The sequence below is a fragment of the Peromyscus californicus genome, unplaced genomic scaffold (assembly GCF_007827085.1).
Source record: "Peromyscus californicus insignis strain IS unplaced genomic scaffold, ASM782708v3 Scaffold_4__1_contigs__length_199733344, whole genome shotgun sequence".
Taxonomy (NCBI): domain Eukaryota; kingdom Metazoa; phylum Chordata; class Mammalia; order Rodentia; family Cricetidae; genus Peromyscus; species Peromyscus californicus.
This window is the reverse complement of record NW_026294562.1, coordinates 186,846,354-186,867,155: the sequence shown is the minus strand read 5'-3', so window position 1 is coordinate 186,867,155 and position 20,802 is coordinate 186,846,354. Positions and strand designations below refer to the sequence as shown.

The window sequence follows — 20,802 nt, the reverse complement described above, 5'->3', positions numbered from 1 at the left end:
CTAATGAGATGATCATGTGTATTTTTTTCTTTCAGTTTGTTTATATCGTGTATTTCATTGACAGATTTTCGTAGGTTGAACCATCCTTGCATCCCTGGAATGAAGCCTACATGTTCATGGTGGATTATTTTTTTAATATATTCTTGAATTGAGTTTGCCAATATTTTAAAAAATGCATATTTTTGCATCAATGATCATGAGGGAGATTGGTGTGTAATTCTCTTGCTTTGTTGCGTCTTTATTTGTTTTGGGTATCAGGGTAACTGTAGTCTCACTAAAAGAGTTTGATAGCATTCCTTCTGTTTCTATTGTGTGGAAAAATTTGAAGAATATTGGCATTAGCTCTTCTTTAAAATTCTGGTAGAATTCAGCACTGAATCTATCTGGTCCTGGCCTCTTTTTGATTGAACGACTTTTAATGACCATTTCTATTTCCTTAGGGGTTATTAGTCTATTTAAATTGTTTATCAGGTCTTGATTTAACTTTGGTATGGGGTACCTATCCAGAAAATTGTCCATTTCTTTTATATTTTCCAATTTTGTGGAGTACAGGTTTTTGACGTGACCTGATGATTCTCTGGATTTCTTTGTTGTCTGTTGTTATGTCTCCCTTTTCATTTGTGATTTTGTTAATTTGGGTGTTCTTTCTCTTTCTCTGTGTCAAAAGGTTTGGATAAGGGCTAGTCTGTCTTGATTTTCTCAAAGAACCAATTTTTTCTTTTTTTTTTGTTAGTCAATTTTTTTTTTAATTTATTTTAATTTATTTTGCAATACAATTCAGTTCTACATATTGGTCACGGATTCCCTTGTTCTCCCCCCTCCCATCCCCCTCACCTTCCCCCCAAAGCCCCCCCCCCATTCCCATCTCCTCCAGGGCAAAGCCTTCCCCACAGACTGAGGTCAACCTGGTAGACTCAGTCCAGGTAGGTCTAGTCCCCTCCTCCCAGGCCAAGCCAAACAATCCTGCATAGGCCCCAGGTTTCAAACAGCCAACTCATGCAATGAGCACAAGATCTGGTCCCACTGCCTGGATGCCTCCCAAACAGATCAAGCCAATCAACTGTCTCACCCATTCGGAGGGCCTGATCCAATGTGGACCCCTCAGCCATTGGTTCATAGTTCATGTGTTTCCATTCATTTGGCTATTTGTCCCTGTGCTTTATCCAACCTTGGTCTCAACAATTCTCGCTCATATAAACCCTCCTCATTCTCGTTGATTGGACTCCCAGAGATCCACCCAGGGCCTAGTCATGGATCTCTGCATCCAGATCCCTCAGTAGTTGGATGAGGTTTCTAGCACAACAATTAGGGTGTTTGGCCATCCCATTACCAGACTAGGTCAGTTCGGGCTGTCTCTCGACCATTGCCGGCAGTCTGTTGTGTGGGTATCTTTGTGGATTTCTGTGGGCCTCTCTAGCACTTTGCTTCTTCCTGTTCTCATGTGGTCTTCATTTACCATGGTCTCCTATTCCTTGTTCTCCCTCTCTGTTGTTGATCCAGCTGGGATCTCCCGCTCCCCCAAGCTCTCTTTCCCTCGACCCTCGCCTTTCATTACCCCCACTCATGTCCAGGCTGTTCATGTAGATCTCATTCCATTTCTCTGTCATTGGGCGATCCCTGTGTCTTTCTTGGGGTCCTGTTTTCCGGGTAGCCTCCCTGGTGATGTGAGTAGCAGATAATTCATCCTTGTTTCATGTCTAGTATCCTGCTATGAGTGAGTACATACCATGTTTGTCTTTCTGAGTCTGGGTTACCTCACTCAGGATGATTTTTTCTAGATCCATCTATTTGTCTGCAAACCTCATGATGCCATTGTTTTTTTCTGCTGAGTAGTATTCCATTGTGTATATGTACCACATTTTGTTTATCCATTCTTCAGTTGAAGGGCGTCTTGGTTGTTTCCATGTTCTGGCTATTACAAACAATGCTGATATGAACATAGCTGAACAAGTGCTCTTATGGTATGGTTGAGCATTCCTTGGGTATATGCCCAAGAGTGGTATAGCTGGATCTTGGGGGAGATGGATTCCCAATTTTCTAAGAAAGCGCCATATTGATTTCCAAAGTGGTTGTACAAGCTTGCATTCCCACCAGCAGTGGAGGAGAGTTCCCCTAGCTCCACATCATCTCCAGCATAAGGTGTCTTCAGTGTTTTTGATCTTAGCCATTCTGACAGGCGTAAGGTGGTATCTCAGAGTTGTTTTGATTTGCATTTCCCTGATGATTAGGGATGTTGAGCAATTCCTTAAATGTCTTTCAGCCATTTGAGTTTCCTCTGTTGAGAATTCTCTGTTTAGTTCTATAGCCCATTTCTTAATTGGACTGTTGGGCATTTTGATGTCTAATTTCTTGAGTTCCCTATGTATTCTGGATATCATTCCTCTGTCAGATGTGGGGTTGGAGAAGATCTTTTCCCATTCTGTAGGCTGTCGCTTTGCTTTGTTGACCGTATCCTTTGCTCTACAAAAGCTTCTCAGTTTCAAGAGGTCCCAGTTTCAAGGTTTCCATTGATTGATTGTTTGTCTCAGAGTCTGTGCTACTGGTGTTCTATTTAGGAAGTGGTCTCCTATGCCAATGCATTCAAGACTACTTCCTACTTTCTCTTCTATCAGGTTCAGAGTAGCTGGATTTATGTTGAGGTCCTTGATCCACTTGGACTTAAGTTTTGTGCACAGTGATAGATATGGATCTATTTGCAGCCTTCTCCATGTTGATATCCAGTTTTGCCAGCACCATTTGTTGAAGATGCTTTCTTTTTTCCATTGTGCACTGTTGGCTTCTTTGTCAAAAATTATATGTTCATAGATGTGTGGATTAATGTCAGGGTCTTCAATTCGATTCCATTGGTCCATATGTTGGTTTTTATGCCAGTACCAAGCTGTTTTTATTACTGTAGCTCTATAGTAGAGCTTGAAGTCAGGGATCGTGATGCCTCCAGAGGTTGTGTTATTGTGCAGGATTCCTTTGGCTATCCTGGGTTTTTTGTTTTTCCATATGAAGTTGAGTATTATTCTTTCCAGGTCTGTGAAGAATTGTGTTGGTATTTTGATGGGGATTGCATTGAATCTATCGATTGCTTTTGGTAAGATTGCCATTTTTACTATGTTAGTCCTGCCTATCCATGAGCATGGGAGATCTTTCCATTTTCTGACATCTTCTTCAATTTCTTTTTTCAGGGACTTAAAGTTCTTGTCATATAGGTCCTTCACTTGCTTGGTTAGTGTTACCCCAAGACATTTTATGTCATTTGTGGCTATAGTAAAGGGTACTGTATCTCTGATTTCCTTCTCCGCTTCTTTGTCCATTGTATATAGGAGGGCTACTGATTTTTTTGAGTTGATCTTGTATCCTGCTATGTTGCTGAAGGTGTTTATAAGCTGTATCAGTTCCTTGGTGGAATCTTTGGCGTCGCTCAAGTATACTATCATGTCATCTGCAAATAGGGAAAGCTTGATTTCTTCCTTTCCAATTTGTATCCCCTTAATCTCCTTATGTTATCTTATTGCTCTGGCTAGAACTTCAAGTACTATATTGAATAAGTATGGGGAGAGCAGACAGCCTTGCCTCGTTCCTGATTTTAGTGGAATTGCTTTGAGTTTGTCTCCATTTAATTTGATGTTGGCTGTTGGCTTGCTGTAAATTGCCTTTATTATGTTTAGGTATGTTCCCTGTATTCCTGATCACTCCAAGACCTTTATCATGAAGGGGTGTTGGATTTTGTCAAATGCCTTTTCTGCATCCAGTGACATGATCATGTTTTTTTCTTTGAGTTTGTTTATATGGTGTATTACATTGACAGACTTTTGTATGTTGAACCACCCTTGCATCCCTGGAATGAATCCTACTTGATCATGGTGGATAATTGTTTTGATGTGTTCTTGGAGTCTATTTGCCAGTATTTTATTGAGTATTTTTGCATTGATGTTCATGAGGCAGATCGGTCTGTTGTTCTCTTTCTTTGTTGTATCCTTGTTTGGTTTAGGAATCAGGGTAATTGTAGCCTCGTAGAAGGAGTTTGGTAATGTTCCTTCTGTTTCTATTGTGTGGAACAATTTAGAGAGTATTGGTATTAACTCTTCTTTGAAGATCTGGTAGAATTCTGCACTGAAACCATCTGGTCCTGGGCTTTTTTTGGTTGGGAGACTTTTAATGACTGTTTCTATTTCATTAGGGGTTATTGGACTATTTAAATAGTTTATCTGGTCTTGATTGAACTTAGTTATAAGGTACCTATCCAGAATGTTATCCATTTCTTTTAGGTTTTCCAGTTTTGTTGAATAGAGGTTTTTGAAGTATGACCTGATGATTCTCTGGATTTCCTCAAAGTCTGTTGTTATGTCCCCCTTTTCGTTTCTGATTTTGTTGATTTGGATACTCTCTCTCTGTCTTTTGGTTAGTTTGGATAAGGGCTTGTCTATCTTGTTCATTTTCTCAAAGAACCACCTCTTTGTTTCATTAATTTTTTGTATTGTTCTCTTTGTTTCTATTTTATTGATTTCAGCTCTCACTTTGATAATTTCCTGGCGTCTATTTTTCCTGGGAGACTTTGCTTCTTCTTGTTCTAGAGCTTTCAGGTGTGCTGTTAAGTCACTAGTGTGAGATTTCTCAAACTTCTTAATGTGGGCATTTAGTGCTATGAATTTCCCTCTTAGTACTGCTTTCATAGTGTCCCATAGGTTTGGATATGTGGTGTCTTCATTTTCATTGATCTCTAGGAAGTCTTTAATTTCTTTCTTTATTTCTTCGTTATCCCATTGGTGATTCAGTTGGGTATTATTCAATTTCCCTGAAATTGTAGGTTTTCTGTAGTTTTTGTTGTTGTTGAAATCCAACTTTAGACCATGGTGGTCTGATAGAACACAGGAGGTTATTCCAATTGTTTTGTATCTGTTTAGATTTGTTTTGTGGCCAAGTATGTGGTCAATTTTAGAGAAGGTTCCATGGGGTGCTGAGAAGAAGGTATATTCTTTTTTTTTAGGATGGAGTGTTCTGTAGATATCGATTAAGTCCATTTGAGTCATGACATCAGTTAAGTCCTTTATTTCTCTGTTAAGTTTCAATTTGGGAGATCTGTCCAGTGGTGAAAGTGGGATGTTGAGGTCTCCCACTATTAATGTGTGGGGTTTTATATGTGATTTAAGCTTTAGTAATGTTTCTTTTACATATGTGGGTACCCTTGTGTTTGGGGCATAAATGTTCAGAATTGAGACTTCATCTTGGTGGATCTTTCCTGTGATGAGTATGTAATGCCCTTCTTGATCTCTTTTGATTGATTTTAGTTTGAAGTCTATTTTGCTGGATATCAGGATGGCTACACCTGCTTGTTTCTTAAGACCGTTTGATTGGAAAGTCTTTTCCCAGCCTTTTATTTTTAGGTAGTGTCTATCTTTGAATTTGAGATGTGTTTCTTGTATGCAGCAGAAAGATGGGTCCTGCTTTCGTATCCATTCTGTAAGCCTATGTCTTTTTATAGGTGAATTAAGTTCATTGATATTGAGGGAAATTAATGACCAGTGATTGTTCATTCCTGTTATTTTTTGGTGGTGATGTGTGTGTACTTCTCTTCTTTGGGGTTTACTGCTGTGGCTTTATCTGTTACCTGTGTTTTCGAGGGTGTATCTGATTCCTTAGGTTGGAATTTTCCTTCTAGTGCTTTCTGTAGGGCTGGGTTTGTGGATAAGTATTGTTTAAATCTGGCTTTGTCATGGAATGTCTTGTTCACTCCATCTATGGTGATTGAAAGTTTTGCTGGGTATATTAGTCTAGGCTGACATCCATGGTCTCTTAGTGTCTGCATTACATCTGTCCAGGTTCTTCTGGCTTTCAAAGTCTCCATTGAGAAATCGGGTGTTATTCTGATGGGTTTGTCTTTATATGTCACTTGGCCTTTTTCCTTTGCTGCTCTTAATATTCTTTCTTTATTCTGTACATTTAGTTGTTTAATTATTATGTGGCGAGGGGCCTTTTTTTGGGGGTCTAGTCTGTTTGGTGTTCTATAAGCTTTTTGTATCTTCATAGGCATTTCCTTCTTTAAGTTGGGAAAGTTTTCTTCTATGATCTTGTTGAATATACTTTCTGTGCCCTTGAGTTGGTATTCTTCTCCTTCTTCGACCCCTATTATTCTTAGGTTTGGTCTTTTCATGGTGTCCCAAATTTCTTGGACATTTTGGTTCATGACTTTGTTGGCTTTAGTGTTTTCTTTGACTGATGAATCTATTTCTTCTATTGTATCTTCAACGCTAGAGATCCTCTCTTCCATCTCTTGCATTCTGTTGATTATACTTGCATCTGAAGTTCCCAATCATTTACTCAGATTTTCTATTTCCAGCATTCCCTCTGTTTGTGTCTTCTTCATTTTTTCTATTTCCCTTTTCAGGTCTTGGACTGTTTCCTTCATTTGTTTCATTGATTTTTCTTGATTTTCTTTCAGTACTTTATTGTTTCTTCCAAGACTTTATTGATTTCTTCTAATTTGTTTGCCCTTTCCTCTAGTTGTTTACAGCATTCTTCACATTTTTTGTCTTTTCCTCTACACAAGCCTCTAGCTTCTTCATGATGTCATTCATAAGGCTGTTTTCTTCTGCTTCTTCCAATTTCTGATGTTCAGGTCTAGGTGTTGGAGGAGGGCTAGGTCCTGGTGATGCTGTATTGCTATTTATTTTGTTGTATATGTTTCTGCCTTGACGTCTGCCAATCTCCTTGTGGTTCGTTCTTGGTCTTATCTGCACACTTGGTTCAGACAGAGCTGACAGATTCAGGAAGTCTCTCTCTCTTGTCCAGATTGGAGCTCTCTTCTCCAAATTGGAAGACCGGAGCAGGATGGGAGCTTCTCTCTCTCTCTTCTCTCTCTCTCTCTCTCTCTCTCTCTCTCTCTCTCTCTCTCTCTCTCCTCCAGAAGGGAAGTCCGGGGAAAGATCGAAATCTAACTTTAAGGCATGGTGGTCAGATAAAATACAGGAGGTTATTCCATTTTTTTTATCTGTTGAGATTTTCTTTTTGTCCAAGCATGTGGTCAATTTTAGAGACGTTTCCATGGGGTGCTGAGAAGAAGGCATATTCTTTTTTCTTAGGGTGTCATGTTCTTTAGATATCTATTAAGTCCATTTGAGTCATAACATCTCTTAGTTCACTCATTTCTCTGTCAAGTTTCTGTCTGGCAGACCTGTCCATTGGTGAGAATAGGGTGTCGAAGTCTCTCACTACTAGTGTGTGGGATTTGATGTGTGATTTAAACTTTATTGATGTTCCTTTTACAAATGTGGGTGCTCTTGTACTTGGGGCATACATGTTCAGATGAACTTTCATAATAAATAAATAAATTTGGGGCATAAATGAAACTTCATCTTGGTGGATTTTTCTTGTGATAAATATGTAATATTTATAAGTAATATCCTTACTGATCTCTTTTGACTGATTTTAGTTTAAAGTCTATTTTGTTAGATATTAGGAAAAGTACACCAGCTTGCTTCTTAAGTCCATTTGATTGGACAGTCTTTTACCAGGCTTTTACTCTGAGTTAATGTCTGTCATTGAAGTTGAGATGTGTTTCTTGTATGCAGAGAGATGGATCCTGTTTTTGTATCCATTCTGCTAGCCTGTGTCTTTTTATAGCTGAATTGAGTCCATTGATATTAAAGAATATTAATGACCAGTGATTGTTAATTCCTGTTATTTTTTGGTGGTGGTACTGTGTGTTTCCCTTTTTTTTGGTATTTGTTAGTGTGTGATTATCTATTACCTATGTTTTCATGTGTGTATCTAACTTCTTTAGGTTGGATTTTTCCTTCTAGTGCTTTTTGTAAAGATGGATTTGTGAATAGGTGTTGTTTAAATCTGTTTTTATCATGGAATATTTTGTTTATTCTGTCTATGGAGGGTTAGGAGGTCTTGTAGCTTACAGGATCTGGTAGGGGATGGTGGTAATCCAGCCTGTCTGCAAGAGACTTGCCTGCAGGCCTGTTCCTGGGGCTGCAATGGGTGGTGGTGTGGAGGTGCAGTATTGTGCCCCTAGGCTCAAAGCCTACAGGCTGGGCTATGAGGACAAAGACTTATCTCTTAGTCCAATTGGTGCTGGCAGACTCTGTCTCAGGGCTACAAAGTATTCTTAAGGGCAGGCCCCAAGCTCAGTAGTAGATGGGGAAAAATAAAAGCTCAATGGAGTTTTTTGGAGGTTAATTTTTCTCAACCTTATATGTCTTTTGTGTGCATATTATAGTTTCTGACATTCTTATAGTTATTCAGCTTTACTAGACCATGAGATGTTTTAGAAAGGCAAAGTAACACAGATTCACAGAGTTAAACAACTGCAACATAAACAAAAGTAAAATACCTTAATATATTATTCTACAACATTTCCCCATTTTCCTCTAAATAAAAAGAAAGGTTTTAGCTTTAACATAGTATAACTAAATAAAACAAAAAGTTATCAAATAAGAATTATCTTTAAAATATTCAGTCCATTTACATTTAGCAAATTCAGAGAAAGCACTCGACCATCCATCCATCTTAGTGACTCCAAAGATTTACACATAATCTACTTTCTATCATAGCTAAGGAAAACTGCAACTATAACTATCTAGTCTTCAACTCCGTCAAAGACACCTGAAAGACATAATATTATTTAAGTAAACCAAAGTGCATTGCAAACATCCAAACAGCCTAGACATGACAGAGACATCTTACTGCCTGGACAGTCACCCAAAGTTCTTCTGCAACACTGGAGCATCCATCTTCAGCCTCCAGGCCTAGAGACAGGCAGACTTTTCAGTGAAGCAGAAAATTTGAAGGACCAAGTTTCTGACATTTTGTTTTTATCGTTTTGGTGTATTAAAACATGTGTGTGCCTCTGCCTCCCTATGTGTTCTTTTTTCTTTAGTGCTTATTCTTTGTTTGTTTTGTATGATACTGGCTTGTTTATTTTTATTTTAACTTATTATTATTTTTAGATGCCTGCTTGGTTCCTAATGAGAGAGAAAAGGTGTGGATTTCTGTAGGAGAGGATATGGGGAAACCTGGGAGGAGTTATTCGAGTGGGGGGACTGTAATTAGAATATATTGCATGAAAAAAACTATTTTCAATACTAGAAAAAGAAACAACACTCCCATTCAAATTCTAGCAAATGCTGGGAAGATACTTAAACATGGACTTTTGGAAACAGAATATTTCAAACTGTAAACCCATTGCACTAAACTTACACACATACCAGTTGTTGTGTGGTGTATGAGTCTTCATCCTAAACATTGTTCTACTGTCTCTGCAGGTTTAAGTTGAGGAACTACCAATGTATTTTGGCCATGATGTTTGCCATTGAGGAGATCAACAGCAATCCCTATTTTTTACCAAACATGTCACTGGGATTCATTATCCAGAATGTCCCTATGGGTCAAAGATACACTCTGACCAATCTTATTGGTACATTTTCAGGCCCTGGTTATGCCATCACTAACTACAGATGTGCAAGAGAGGGCATGTCAGCTGCTGTACTTACAGGACCATCATGGGCAATATCAGAATACATAGGGACACTGCTGGATCTTTACAAATATCCACAGGTGAGAGAGGGTGATTGGATAGGACAGGATGTCAGCTCTACTTGGTGACATTTTAGGTGGCTGTGGGGAAAAACAAGGAAACTTAAATCACTCTGAATGCATAGGGAAATGATGCAGACAGATGGTGATGCATCTACATTTTTCTAGCTTAGAATGGAGAGAAGGGAAAGAATGGAGTAGTGACAGCACACTATTGAACCTCTGAATATTTTCTGAACATTTTGGAAAACCAATAGGAAGGCAGGTTTGACTTTCAATGCAGTATTGTCCTACAGGCTTCAAACCATTGCTGTAGAATGGAGTTGATTTTCATGAACCATGTTCTTCTTTCTACAGCTTACTTTTGGGCCTTTTGATAGTACCCTCAGTGAACAAAGAAAGTTTTCTTCCCTGTACCAAGTGGCCCCAAAGGACACATCTCTGAAACTTGGCATTGTGTCACTGATGCTTCATTTCCACTGGAACTGGGTTGGGCTGTTCATCATAGATGATGACAAAGGTGCCCAGATTCTGTCAGATTTGAGAAGTGAGATGGAGAAAAATGGAGTCTGCACAGCATTTGTGGAAATGATCCTAGCCAACAGGGGTTCATTTATGACCACATCCTGGAAAAATCAGGTGCAGATCCTGGAATCATCTGCAAATGTGATTATTATTTATGGGGACACTGATTCTCTATTAAGCTTAATAGTAAATATTAAGAAGATATTACTCACATGGAAAGTCTGGGTCCTGAACTCACACTGGGATCATACTCAATTTGATAACTATTTGCTGTTAGATTCATTGCATGGTGCCCTTATTTTTTCACACCATAAGGAGGAGATGATTAATTTTACAGATTTTATTCAGACAGCCAGTCCTTTCAAATACCCACAAGACACTTATCTTCATGTATTGTGGCACTCATTCTTCAATTGCTCATTTTTGAGGAAAGATTGTAAAATTGTGGATAACTGTCTGCCTAATGCCTCCTTGGGATTCTTGCCAGGGAACATATTTGACATGGCCATGAGCGAAGAGAGTTACAATGTGTACAATGCAGTGTATGCTGTGGCCCACAGTCTACATGAAATGATGCTCAATCAAATACAATTTCAGTCTCATGGAAAAGAGAAAGAGATGAAATTCTTCCCCTGGCAGGTAATGCTGCTGTTGTATATTATAACATCAGCAATATCAAACACCTAGAGTTATAAATGTAATCAAACTAGACAATATGTATTTTAAATTATTTTGTGAAAAATCTACAAGAGAGACTGTGCAAGGAGGAGACTGTCTTAAGTCCTTATGTAGTTGTATTGCAAAGGGTCATACAATGTTTCCAGGGAAAATTTTCAACATAAAAAGTCCATTTATCCCAGAGATTTCACACAACAGAAAAGTCAGAGACAAAGATGGTCTTAATGGATATGAAAACTTCTAAGATGCTTATTTTATGTAAATTATCACTCATAAAATCATTCATTTTACATTGTGAAACTCTAAACATTTTCAAAACATAGTTGGGTATGACTTTATTTTCAACAAAGGGGAAGTTTTCTCTATGCATACCCTGAGTGCTTGGTTCTAAGTTTTCTAGTGGAACTGATTCGAATGTTTTAGAAGCACAATAATGCTTCCATTATCCTAGGGTATCATTTGTTTGATGTGATTGGTACCTATATTAAAGGTACTTTTCACAATAGGGATTAAAATCAATAAGAGATGTTTCCTGATTCTTCCTCTGTTGTACTTCTCTGGAGATTATGTAAGATAACAGCATCCATCTCTTTTAGCTTCACCCTTTCCTAAGGAAAACACAGCTCATCAATCATGCTGGAGACCTTGTGGTTCTGGATCAGAAAAGGCAATCACTTGTACAATATGACATTCTCAATTTTTGGAATTTCCCAAAAGGTCTTGGGATAAAAACAAAAGTAGGAACATTTTCTCCAAATGCTCCAGAGGGCCAGAAATTGTCCTTATCTTCTCACATGATACAGTGGGCCACAGGGTTAACAGAGGTGGGTTTCCCTTTCCTTCAGTATTTTGACCTGTATGTAAATTTCAAAAACTCTATTTCTGTGTGTCATGACCCTTAACTGCTCACACAGGGCCCATTTATTGACACATAATGACCACCAATATAAAGAATTGTCTTCATACCTAATTTTGCTGGATGAACTATTTATTTTCCAGTCTGCTCATTTATTTAATGTCATAAAGTATCTGTTTCATGGTTATTTCTCTCATTGTCATGAGTTGCTTGACAGATTTATTTTGATCCCATCTTGGAAGGTTTCAGTCAATATAGAAAAACATGATTTGAATGTGTAGATGTATTAGTTGTTGATTTTGCTGTTGCAAAAAAAACTACCTAATGAAAAATATAGGATCATTTTTCTTGGCTCACAGTTTGAGGGTATTTCAGTCACTTCAGGAAGCCATGTTTTTAGGGCGTAGAGGTAGCTATTCACATTGCATCAACAGTCAGGAGGCAGAGATAGCTGAATGATACTCTTATTGTCCTGTCTTCCTTTACATTCATTCAGGGACCAGGGCCAATAACTCGGGGCCACCTACTTTAGAGAGGATTTTTGACCACAAGTAACATAATCTGGAAAACCTTTTTTAATAATCCTCATTTATTTGTTTCCATAGTGGTTCTAAGACCCATGAAGTTCACAAGATGAACCATTACTATGGAAGACTAATGTATATGCCTTTGTATCCAGGAGTCAAGAGACAGTAGATTTTTAGTCTTATCAAGACATGCTACCAAGGACCTGAATTTTTACCTCTATAGTTTGCCTCATTATCTTTCAACAATTTTCCAGCAAAGTTGTGTTATTAAGGCCAAGTACTAACCACATGGACCTTTGAAAGGCTCATTCTACTAGTAGAAACAATTCAAGTATCTGCATTTAGAGACAATAGAAACAAATTAACGATTCCATATTTGAAAACACTCTGCCTATTACATATTCCATAAAAACCTGAATATTTGCTACCATTCTTTTTATTTTTCTTAGATTCCTCAGTCTGTATGCAGTGAAAGCTGTGATCCCGGATTCAGAAAAACTCACCAGGAGGGCAACCCTGCCTGTTGCTTTGACTGTACCCCTTGCCCAGAGAATGAAATTTCCAATGAGACAGGTAAATGCCAATCATTTCATAGATAGATAGATAGATAGATAGATAGATAGATAGATAGATAGATAAATAGATAGGAAAAAATCTAAATCCATTGCATGTGAGTATAATTGTGTCATTATGTGGAATAAGAAGATAAATCATACACAGATTTATCTTGCTTACATTTTATGAATAATTATGGTTTTTTTATTCCTGGAATATTTTAATTGAATAAACACTATTTTAAAAATACTTGTGGACTGACATTATTTACCTCTATAATAGGGACTCTTTAAATTTTTTTTTTTATAATTGGAATCCTTTCACACTATATATGTACATAGATCTAGTTCTTTTAGCAAATATGTTGAGGTTGACATGATGGAACACCTCATCATTACCTTTAATGTGTATGACTTATACACACTGGACACGTACAAGGTTCATACACTTGTTCCATTTGCACAAAGGAAGAGCACTTCACCCACAATAGGCGAATTCCATAGGGCTACATGTTAATAACTGGACTTGAAAAGATAATGAAGGCCAAGGGTGAGAATAACATACAAATATCAGATAGGTGAAAATTCCATATGCCACTCACTCAAAAACTGTAGGGTTATCTAAATCTATTCCATAAAGGACCATGTTTAATACTTATGAAGTAATTTACATAGCTTGCATATTACATGCTTTTCTTTAAAAAGAGATGGAGTTCTGCATATTAAGATTTTATTATGACCTAGGGCATTAAGAGCAAAATAAATACTCCAAAAACAGAAGAGAAAAAGTAACAGTGGAGGAGAGAGACATGAAAGTACAGTGTAAAAGTATAACTAAAGAAGCTAATGATGTGGGCTTGAGAGATGGCTCCAATGTTCAGAGCACTGGCTGCTCTTCCAGGGATCCAGGTTCAGGTTCCAGGACACACATGGTGGCTCACAGTCGTCTGTAACTCCAGTTATGCCCTATACAGTTCGCTTCAGGGCCAGGATGCTCATGGTTTCTAGACCTGTAGAAGACAAACACACATGAATTAAAAATAGATTTATTTATTTTCAAATAAATGAAATGAGCATAGCTATTTAAGAAGAAATGGAAGAAAAACAAGTGTATTTTCAAAGAGATTTAATGCTTCTAAAATTGAATTAATTCTTTAATTCATTAACAATATCAACAAAAGTAAAAATATAGTCTACACAACAGGACTGAGACACATAAGAACCCACAGGGACTCTGGTTTCATGTACAGGGCCTTCCCAGGGTAAATCCAGGTGGGATCAAAGCATACAGATGAAGAAGTGGACATGAGCTCCTACTCCTTACCAAGACCATTTCTGCAGTTGATGCCCACTTGTAAAGGAATACTAAGTTTTCCCAATGAGCTATCACTAGGTATAGTAATAACCCTTAAGGATAGGACTGTTGCCCAGGGGTAGATGGCCAGCACAAAATGACCTCAGATGTATCTTTGTCTCATTTGCTTTCTTTGGCCTCAGCTTTGTTTGTTTCTTTTTGTTGGACTTTTCCTTTATAGTATATTTTGCAACACCATGTTTTTCAGTTTGAGTGTGTGTGTGTGTGTGTGTGTGTGTGTGTGTGTGTGTGTGTGTGTGTGAAAGGGAGAGAGAGACAGACAGACAGAGACAGAGACAGACAGACAGACAGAGACAGAGAGACAGAGAGAGACAGAAAGACAGAGAGGAAGAGACAGAAAAAGAGACAGAGAGAGATCTTAATTGTTTGGCTTGGTTTTCTTGGGTTTTGTTTCACTTTAAAGAGAAAGAAACTGTGTACTTGTGTGTTCATGGAGGTCAGGAGGATCTGGGAGAAATAGACAAAGAGAAAATCAAGGTTAGAATGTATTATATAGCGAGTATGAATGGAAATGTGATGATATAAATATCACATTTAACATATAAAGTTAAATATATATTAAAAACAAAATGGTATGTAGAAACATTTATTGAAATATGAGAGAAAAGTCCATAGCATGCAATAATCTAAGAAAATTGATAAGATATTAGGAACCAAGTGTTCAAATACTGTTCCATGGATACTTTAGAATATATGAGCAGTTCTTATTTATTCATTACATAGACAGTGTTGTACAGAATTATGAGAACAGTCTCGCTTGTGAAGTGCTTCAAGGCCCTAATAATTTAAAAATGCTAATTCACTCAGGATCCTTCAAAGAATGAGGAAATAGAGAACACTGTGGACTTTATGAATATAGGTACTTTTGGGATACATATAAAAGAATTTCGCTGTAAGAATAGGATATCAAAGCACATTCTCTCTATCACACTGAATTCCCATGTCCTCTTAAGAATGGAGATGAATTGATGAAGAGGCAATCTCAGAGTCAAATTAGGTTCATGCAATGTATATCAATGCTCTAATGACTTATAAAACAGATACCACACTGTCACTAAGGTGAGGATACCATATGAGTAACAACAGAGAAAGCACTGGGGCTGTTTAATTTCTGTCAGCATGAAGCAGAAGGCAAATTGAGTTTAATCCTTTTATATTTGTATCTGATAACATTTAAATGCTCTGGAGCAGAGAAGAAAGTGGCTTAGGATTAAAGGGAAAACCTGAGTATGCACTCATGATCACCTGCATTTCTGCCAGATGTGGACCAGTGTGTGAAGTGTCCAGAAACTCACTATGCAAATACAAAGAAGAGCTACTGCCTACAGAAAAGTGTGACATTTCTGGCCTTTGATGACCCGTTGGGAAAGACACTCACCTTCATGTCCCTGGGCTTCTCCTCACTCACAGTTGTTGTTCTTGGGGTGTTTCTGAAGCACAGAGACACTCCCATTGTCAAGGCCAATAACCAAGATCTCAGTTACATCCTGCTCATCACTCTCACCCTCTGTTTTCTCTGTCCCTTGCTTTATATTGGCCATCCTAGCAGAGTCACCTGTATCCTGCAGCAGAACATATTTGGACTTCTGTTCACTGTGACTCTTTCCACTGTGCTGGCCAAAACTGTCACTGTACTTATAGCCTTCAAGATAACTGCTCCAGGGAGAATGAGGAGGTGGCTGCTGATAGCAAGGGCCCCTAATTTCATCATTCCCATCTGCACCCTACTGCAAGTTGTTCTCTCTGGAATCTGGCTGGCAACCTCTCCTCCATTTATTGACAAAGATGTTCATTCAGAACATGGGCACATCATCATCACTTGCAACAAAGGCTCAGCTATTGCCTTCTACTGCATCCTGGGATACCTGGGAACACTGGCTCTAGGGAGTTACCTTATGGCTTTTTTGTCCAGGAATCTGCCTGACACATTCAATGAAGCCAAGTTCCTGGCTTTCAGCATGCTGGTGTTCTGCAGTGTCTGGGTCAGCTTCCTCCCTGTCTACCACAGCATCAAGGGGAAGGTCATGGTGGCTATGGAAGTCCTTTCTATCTTGGCTTCCAATGCATCACTCTTAGGCATCATCTTTGCCCCCAAGTGCTACATCATATTATTAAGACCAGAAAGGAACTCACTTCACCACATTAGGAAGAAAACATATGCTAGGAGGAAATACCTTGAAACCTAGTTACAGTGTTTTTTAAATTAAAGAATTTTGAAGCATGATTGTTCTTCACTATCTGAATACTCACATATGAAGTTGTAATTTGGTTTTTGATCCCATAAGCTGTTATTTCTTTAGGTGATCATATTAGACTACATTAATTCTGTATCCATCTTTTTGTCACATTGAAATACAAGCAGCATGTTGAGTCCTCCTCTTGCATTCACAATTGCTTTTGTGTTTTGGTTTCATTTGGTGATGAAATCTAAATTTGCGAATTCTTCCACTTGGATCATTCACGTATTTTATTAATTTGACAACAGGATTCCAAAAGTATTAACTCTATCAACTGTGGGTGCTCACAAACATATTCAAGCCATGTATGTAAATATTCTTCAACGTTTTGATTTGACATTCAATACAGCAAATTTGTGTCAATATAATGTTTTGTTTCTGAAGCCATTAAGACACATCAGGAATTTATCATGCTCTCTTATGGTATATGATTATGTTCCAAAGAAATCCAAATACTTTACATGCTATGTAAACTTCATGATTCTACTATACCAGATTACTACATACTAACTTAGGACCTCATTTTATAACCCAACTCAAACATCAACCAGAACAGCCAATTTGCATTCAATGTGTGGAGGCCCTCTTTGAATTATGGCGATGTATATAAAATGTGCAGCTATAACTACTCTCACTTTGTTTTCATTTCTTGTTTGACTCTAAATATTTAAGGAGCCTTTATCTCCTCAATTCTCCACTGATCATCACCTTTTATTAAATTGGTGCATATTCCTTCAACTCACACCATGGACTTGGAAAGGCTTTCAATCCAGAAGGGCATTATCAGCCACAAAAGTAGAGACTTCTCTGTACCTAGGACTTCAGATGAAATCAGCAGAAGATCCTGTGCCCCAGTGCCTGTCTGTGTATTGGGTGTATGTGAACCAAGGTGTTGGCATCATGTCTGAGAAAGTGAGACCAGTCAGGAAGACTAGTTCAAGAAGTTTAAATTAGAAGCCATAAAGGCAAGGAATAGCTCATACAGGGTCTCCAAAAGTGTATGCTATTATTGCCTTACCTGTCTCTAAAGGCCCAGGACTCTTCCCATGATGCACTCCCATCATTAATGGGGAATCTGACATTATATCTTCGAAACTCAGCTACCTGGTCCCTTCAAATAGTACTTTATAGATGTTCTAAACTGTCTGCATGAGGGTCATGGCCGCTAGTTAAGCTTCCTTATCATAGAAGTTGCCACACATATGAACCCAGACAGTGAGGATTCTGCAGAAAGTCCAGGGCTGGCAGTCCTCAGCTGGCACCATCTGGTCACCAGATGTTCTGCACACCAGATCTTCCACTTGGAAGGTGCAACTTATCAGAGCAGTCACACCTGTTACTGGCTAGAAGGATCATGGCCCTGGGGAAGGTGAGTAGGGTGGTATCAGTACATAGAACTTAATATTCACCCACATAAGACCCCTCAATTTGGATACATGGAGAATTGAAAATGTTGCAGCCACCACTCACCAGGTTGATGTGATCCAGATAGGATTCAGATGTGTTCCAAAGTCCCTTTCAAAACTAATGTGACTTCATTACCCTCTACCTTCCTACTCTCTGTGTGTACTCCTGGATAAACACACTTGTCAACGTTCACAGATTGTACCCACAAAAGAGAGAGAACGCAAGACACTTTTTTCTCTGTTTCTGGTTTTATTTATTCAGTGCAATTTTTTTCAAATCCATCTAATTTCCTGTAGACGTGAAAAGTTCATTTTTCTTTATAATTGAATGACTTTCCACTGTGCATGTGTTTCATGTTTTCATTGTCCATTCTCATTCTGATGAAGATCTAGGCTGATTTTAATTCCTAGCTATTGGGAATAGAGAAGAATGATGAGGATGTGTAAGTCTCTCTGTGGAATTATACAGAGTCCATGCCGTACATGTGAAGATGTCATTTCTCTCAATCATGTGGAAGTTTTATCTTTATCTTTTGGACAAACTAAAAACTGAATCCCAATGCTGTTAGCACTAAACCAACAGTGAATAAAAGTTCCCTTCCCCACACTCTTAATATCCTTTGTTGTTATTGTTTCCTCATGGGTAGACATTCTGACAGGAGTGAGATGGAGTTTCATAGATTTATTTTTCATTTCTTTCCTGTGTAAGAGTGTTGTACACTTTTTAAAGTATTTATTTACCTCTGTACTTGTCCTTTGAGAATTTTTTTGTTCAGTTCCATACCCAATGGCTTATGTTCTTGTCATGTAGCTCCTTTTGTCCTTTGTAGAGTCCTGATATTAACATTCTGACAGATGTACAGCTGGCAAAGCTTTTCTCAAACCCTTCAGGGTGCCATTGAAGTTCATCAGCAGCAACAAACACTGGACTCCATCCACAACTGTCCTTTCTACAGAGAGCTGTTTAAATTTTGCATTGTTTCATATCTTTCTTTTTTTTTTTTTACTTATTCCCTATATGGCTAGAATCCTAGTCAGAAAATCCTTATGTATATATTATTTGAAATACAAGATTCAGGTGTCTTCAGTTGAAGTACTTTACCCAGCTGGATTTGATTTCTCTGCCCAGTAAGAGATAGGGGTCTAGTTTGTTACTTTACCTTTGTCTATCTCATGACACTACTTGTTAAAGATACTCTTTTCTCAAATGAGTGTCTTTTTCCTCTTTGTCAAAAATCAGGAGTCTAACTTTCATATATGTCCACTTCTTTATTTATTATATCTACTTTGTCCACTATGATCATTTGTTTATTAGGGTTCTGCAGTGTAACTTGTGAGCATGAATATTCATTCATCCATATTGATTCTTTTTGATCAAGATGACTTAGGCTATTGGGAGACTTTTGTGTTTCCAAATGAATTTCAAGACAGCTTTTTTTTTATTACAAAATAGCACTGCAGTTTTTATTGAGCTACAGGATCCATGGTTCCCTTTAGAAAGCATGTTCATGTTCACAATATTAATGTTTTGCACCAATGAGGATTGGAGGTACTTCCATCTTCTAATGTCTTCAATTTATTATGTCAGTGTTATAGAGCTTCATTGTAGATAATTGCAAATATTTGAGGAACTTCATTCAAAAGTTATTTTGGAACCTATGGGATATGAGATTTCTCCTTTTTTTTGACTCAGTGTGTTATTCATTGATATAGAGGAAGGTTTTTGACTTTTTATATAATCATTGTAACCTGCCACTACCCGAAACTGCTGTGGAATATTCCTTTATGCTGTGTGAATATATTTCATTGTAACTGGTCTAAAAAAGAAACTGATTGGCTAATATCTGGACAGAAACATATCACCACCATGTTGAAAAGCTGAGGTGGGCCAAGCCAACAGCCAAGGCTGCTGCTTCTGTTCTAACCACTCTGCAGTTTAAAGCAATAGATTCACAATAAGACAGATTCAGATATAATAGTTTACAATGTGTGTAAAATATACATAGGCTTGAAAGAGACAAAAAAGTTGATATATACAGTTATGTAAACAAATACATAGTTTTGAAAAATAAACTTTTTAAAGAGATAGTAAAATTAATATAAAAAATAAGCCAAGTAAAGATGAATATTACACAGAGAATCTGGATTGTGATGTCTTTGGAATTTGTAACTGCAGAAAAACATTTGATCATAAAAGATGTTGAGTTAAACCAATATGTATATTTTAAAGATACCTTGACTTCAAAATTTGGATGTAAGGATGTGTTGCTTTAGAAAGGAGGCTCTGCTTTTGTTTCCACAGAAAACAAGAGGCTATGGATTTGTTCCAAATTAAGATACATCTTATTTGACCAGCCAAGACCCCCTGAAAGGTCTCCGATGACACCATGGTCCAGATGAGCCAACATCCAGAATGATTTGAAAGCAATGGGCTCAGACAATACAGCCTCATGGACTATTCCATAATCCTAAAATTTTCTTTGTGTCCCCATAAGATACAGCACCCCACTCCAGCAGGAAGTAGTAAGAGAAGCTACACCCAAATTCCCAAATTATATGTAATTTTACTTTGTTAAAGTTAAAACCTTAGGCAGAGCCAGGCGGATCTCTGTGAGTTCGAGGCCAGCCTGGACTACCAAGTGAGTTCCAGGAAAGGCGCAAAGCTACACAGAGAAACCCTGTCTCGAAAAACCAAAAAAAAAAAAAAAAAAAAAAAAAAAAAAAAAAAAAAAAAAAAGTTAAAACCTTACTTTTTGGAAAAAAAAAAAAGGGGGGGGAGTGATGTGGGATGTTCTATATGGCAAATGTGTTGCCTGATTGGTCAATAAATAAAACACTGATTGCCCAGTGGCTAGGCAGGAAGTAGAGGCGGGACTAACAGAGAGGAGAAAAGAAAGAACAGGAAGGCAGAAGGAGTCACTGCCATGTGCCACCAGGAGAAGCAGCATGTGAAGATTCCTGTAAGCCACGAGTCATGTGGCAAGGTATAGATTTATAGAAATGGATCAGTTTAAGATATAAGAACAGGCCGGGCGGTGGTGGCTCACGCCTTTAATCCCAGCACTCGGGAGGCAGAGCCAGGCGGATCTCTGTGAGTTCGAGGCCAGCCTGGA

The 20,802-nt window shown here is 38.0% G+C and overlaps 1 protein-coding gene across 1 annotated transcript in view; it reads left to right on the top strand.

Moving 5' to 3' along the window:
• LOC128094253 (vomeronasal type-2 receptor 116-like) overlaps nt 1-16,232 on the top strand; it is a 28,872-nt gene extending 12,640 nt beyond the window's left edge. Inside the window, exons 2-6 of the mRNA XM_052712482.1 lie at nt 9,261-9,552; nt 9,889-10,695; nt 11,331-11,558; nt 12,567-12,690; nt 15,307-16,232. Of these exons, the coding sequence (XP_052568442.1) occupies nt 9,261-9,552; nt 9,889-10,695; nt 11,331-11,558; nt 12,567-12,690; nt 15,307-16,232 (2,377 nt within the window). The remainder of the gene's footprint in view (nt 1-9,260; nt 9,553-9,888; nt 10,696-11,330; nt 11,559-12,566; nt 12,691-15,306) is intronic.
• The last annotated feature ends 4,570 nt before the right edge of the window (nt 16,233-20,802 follow it).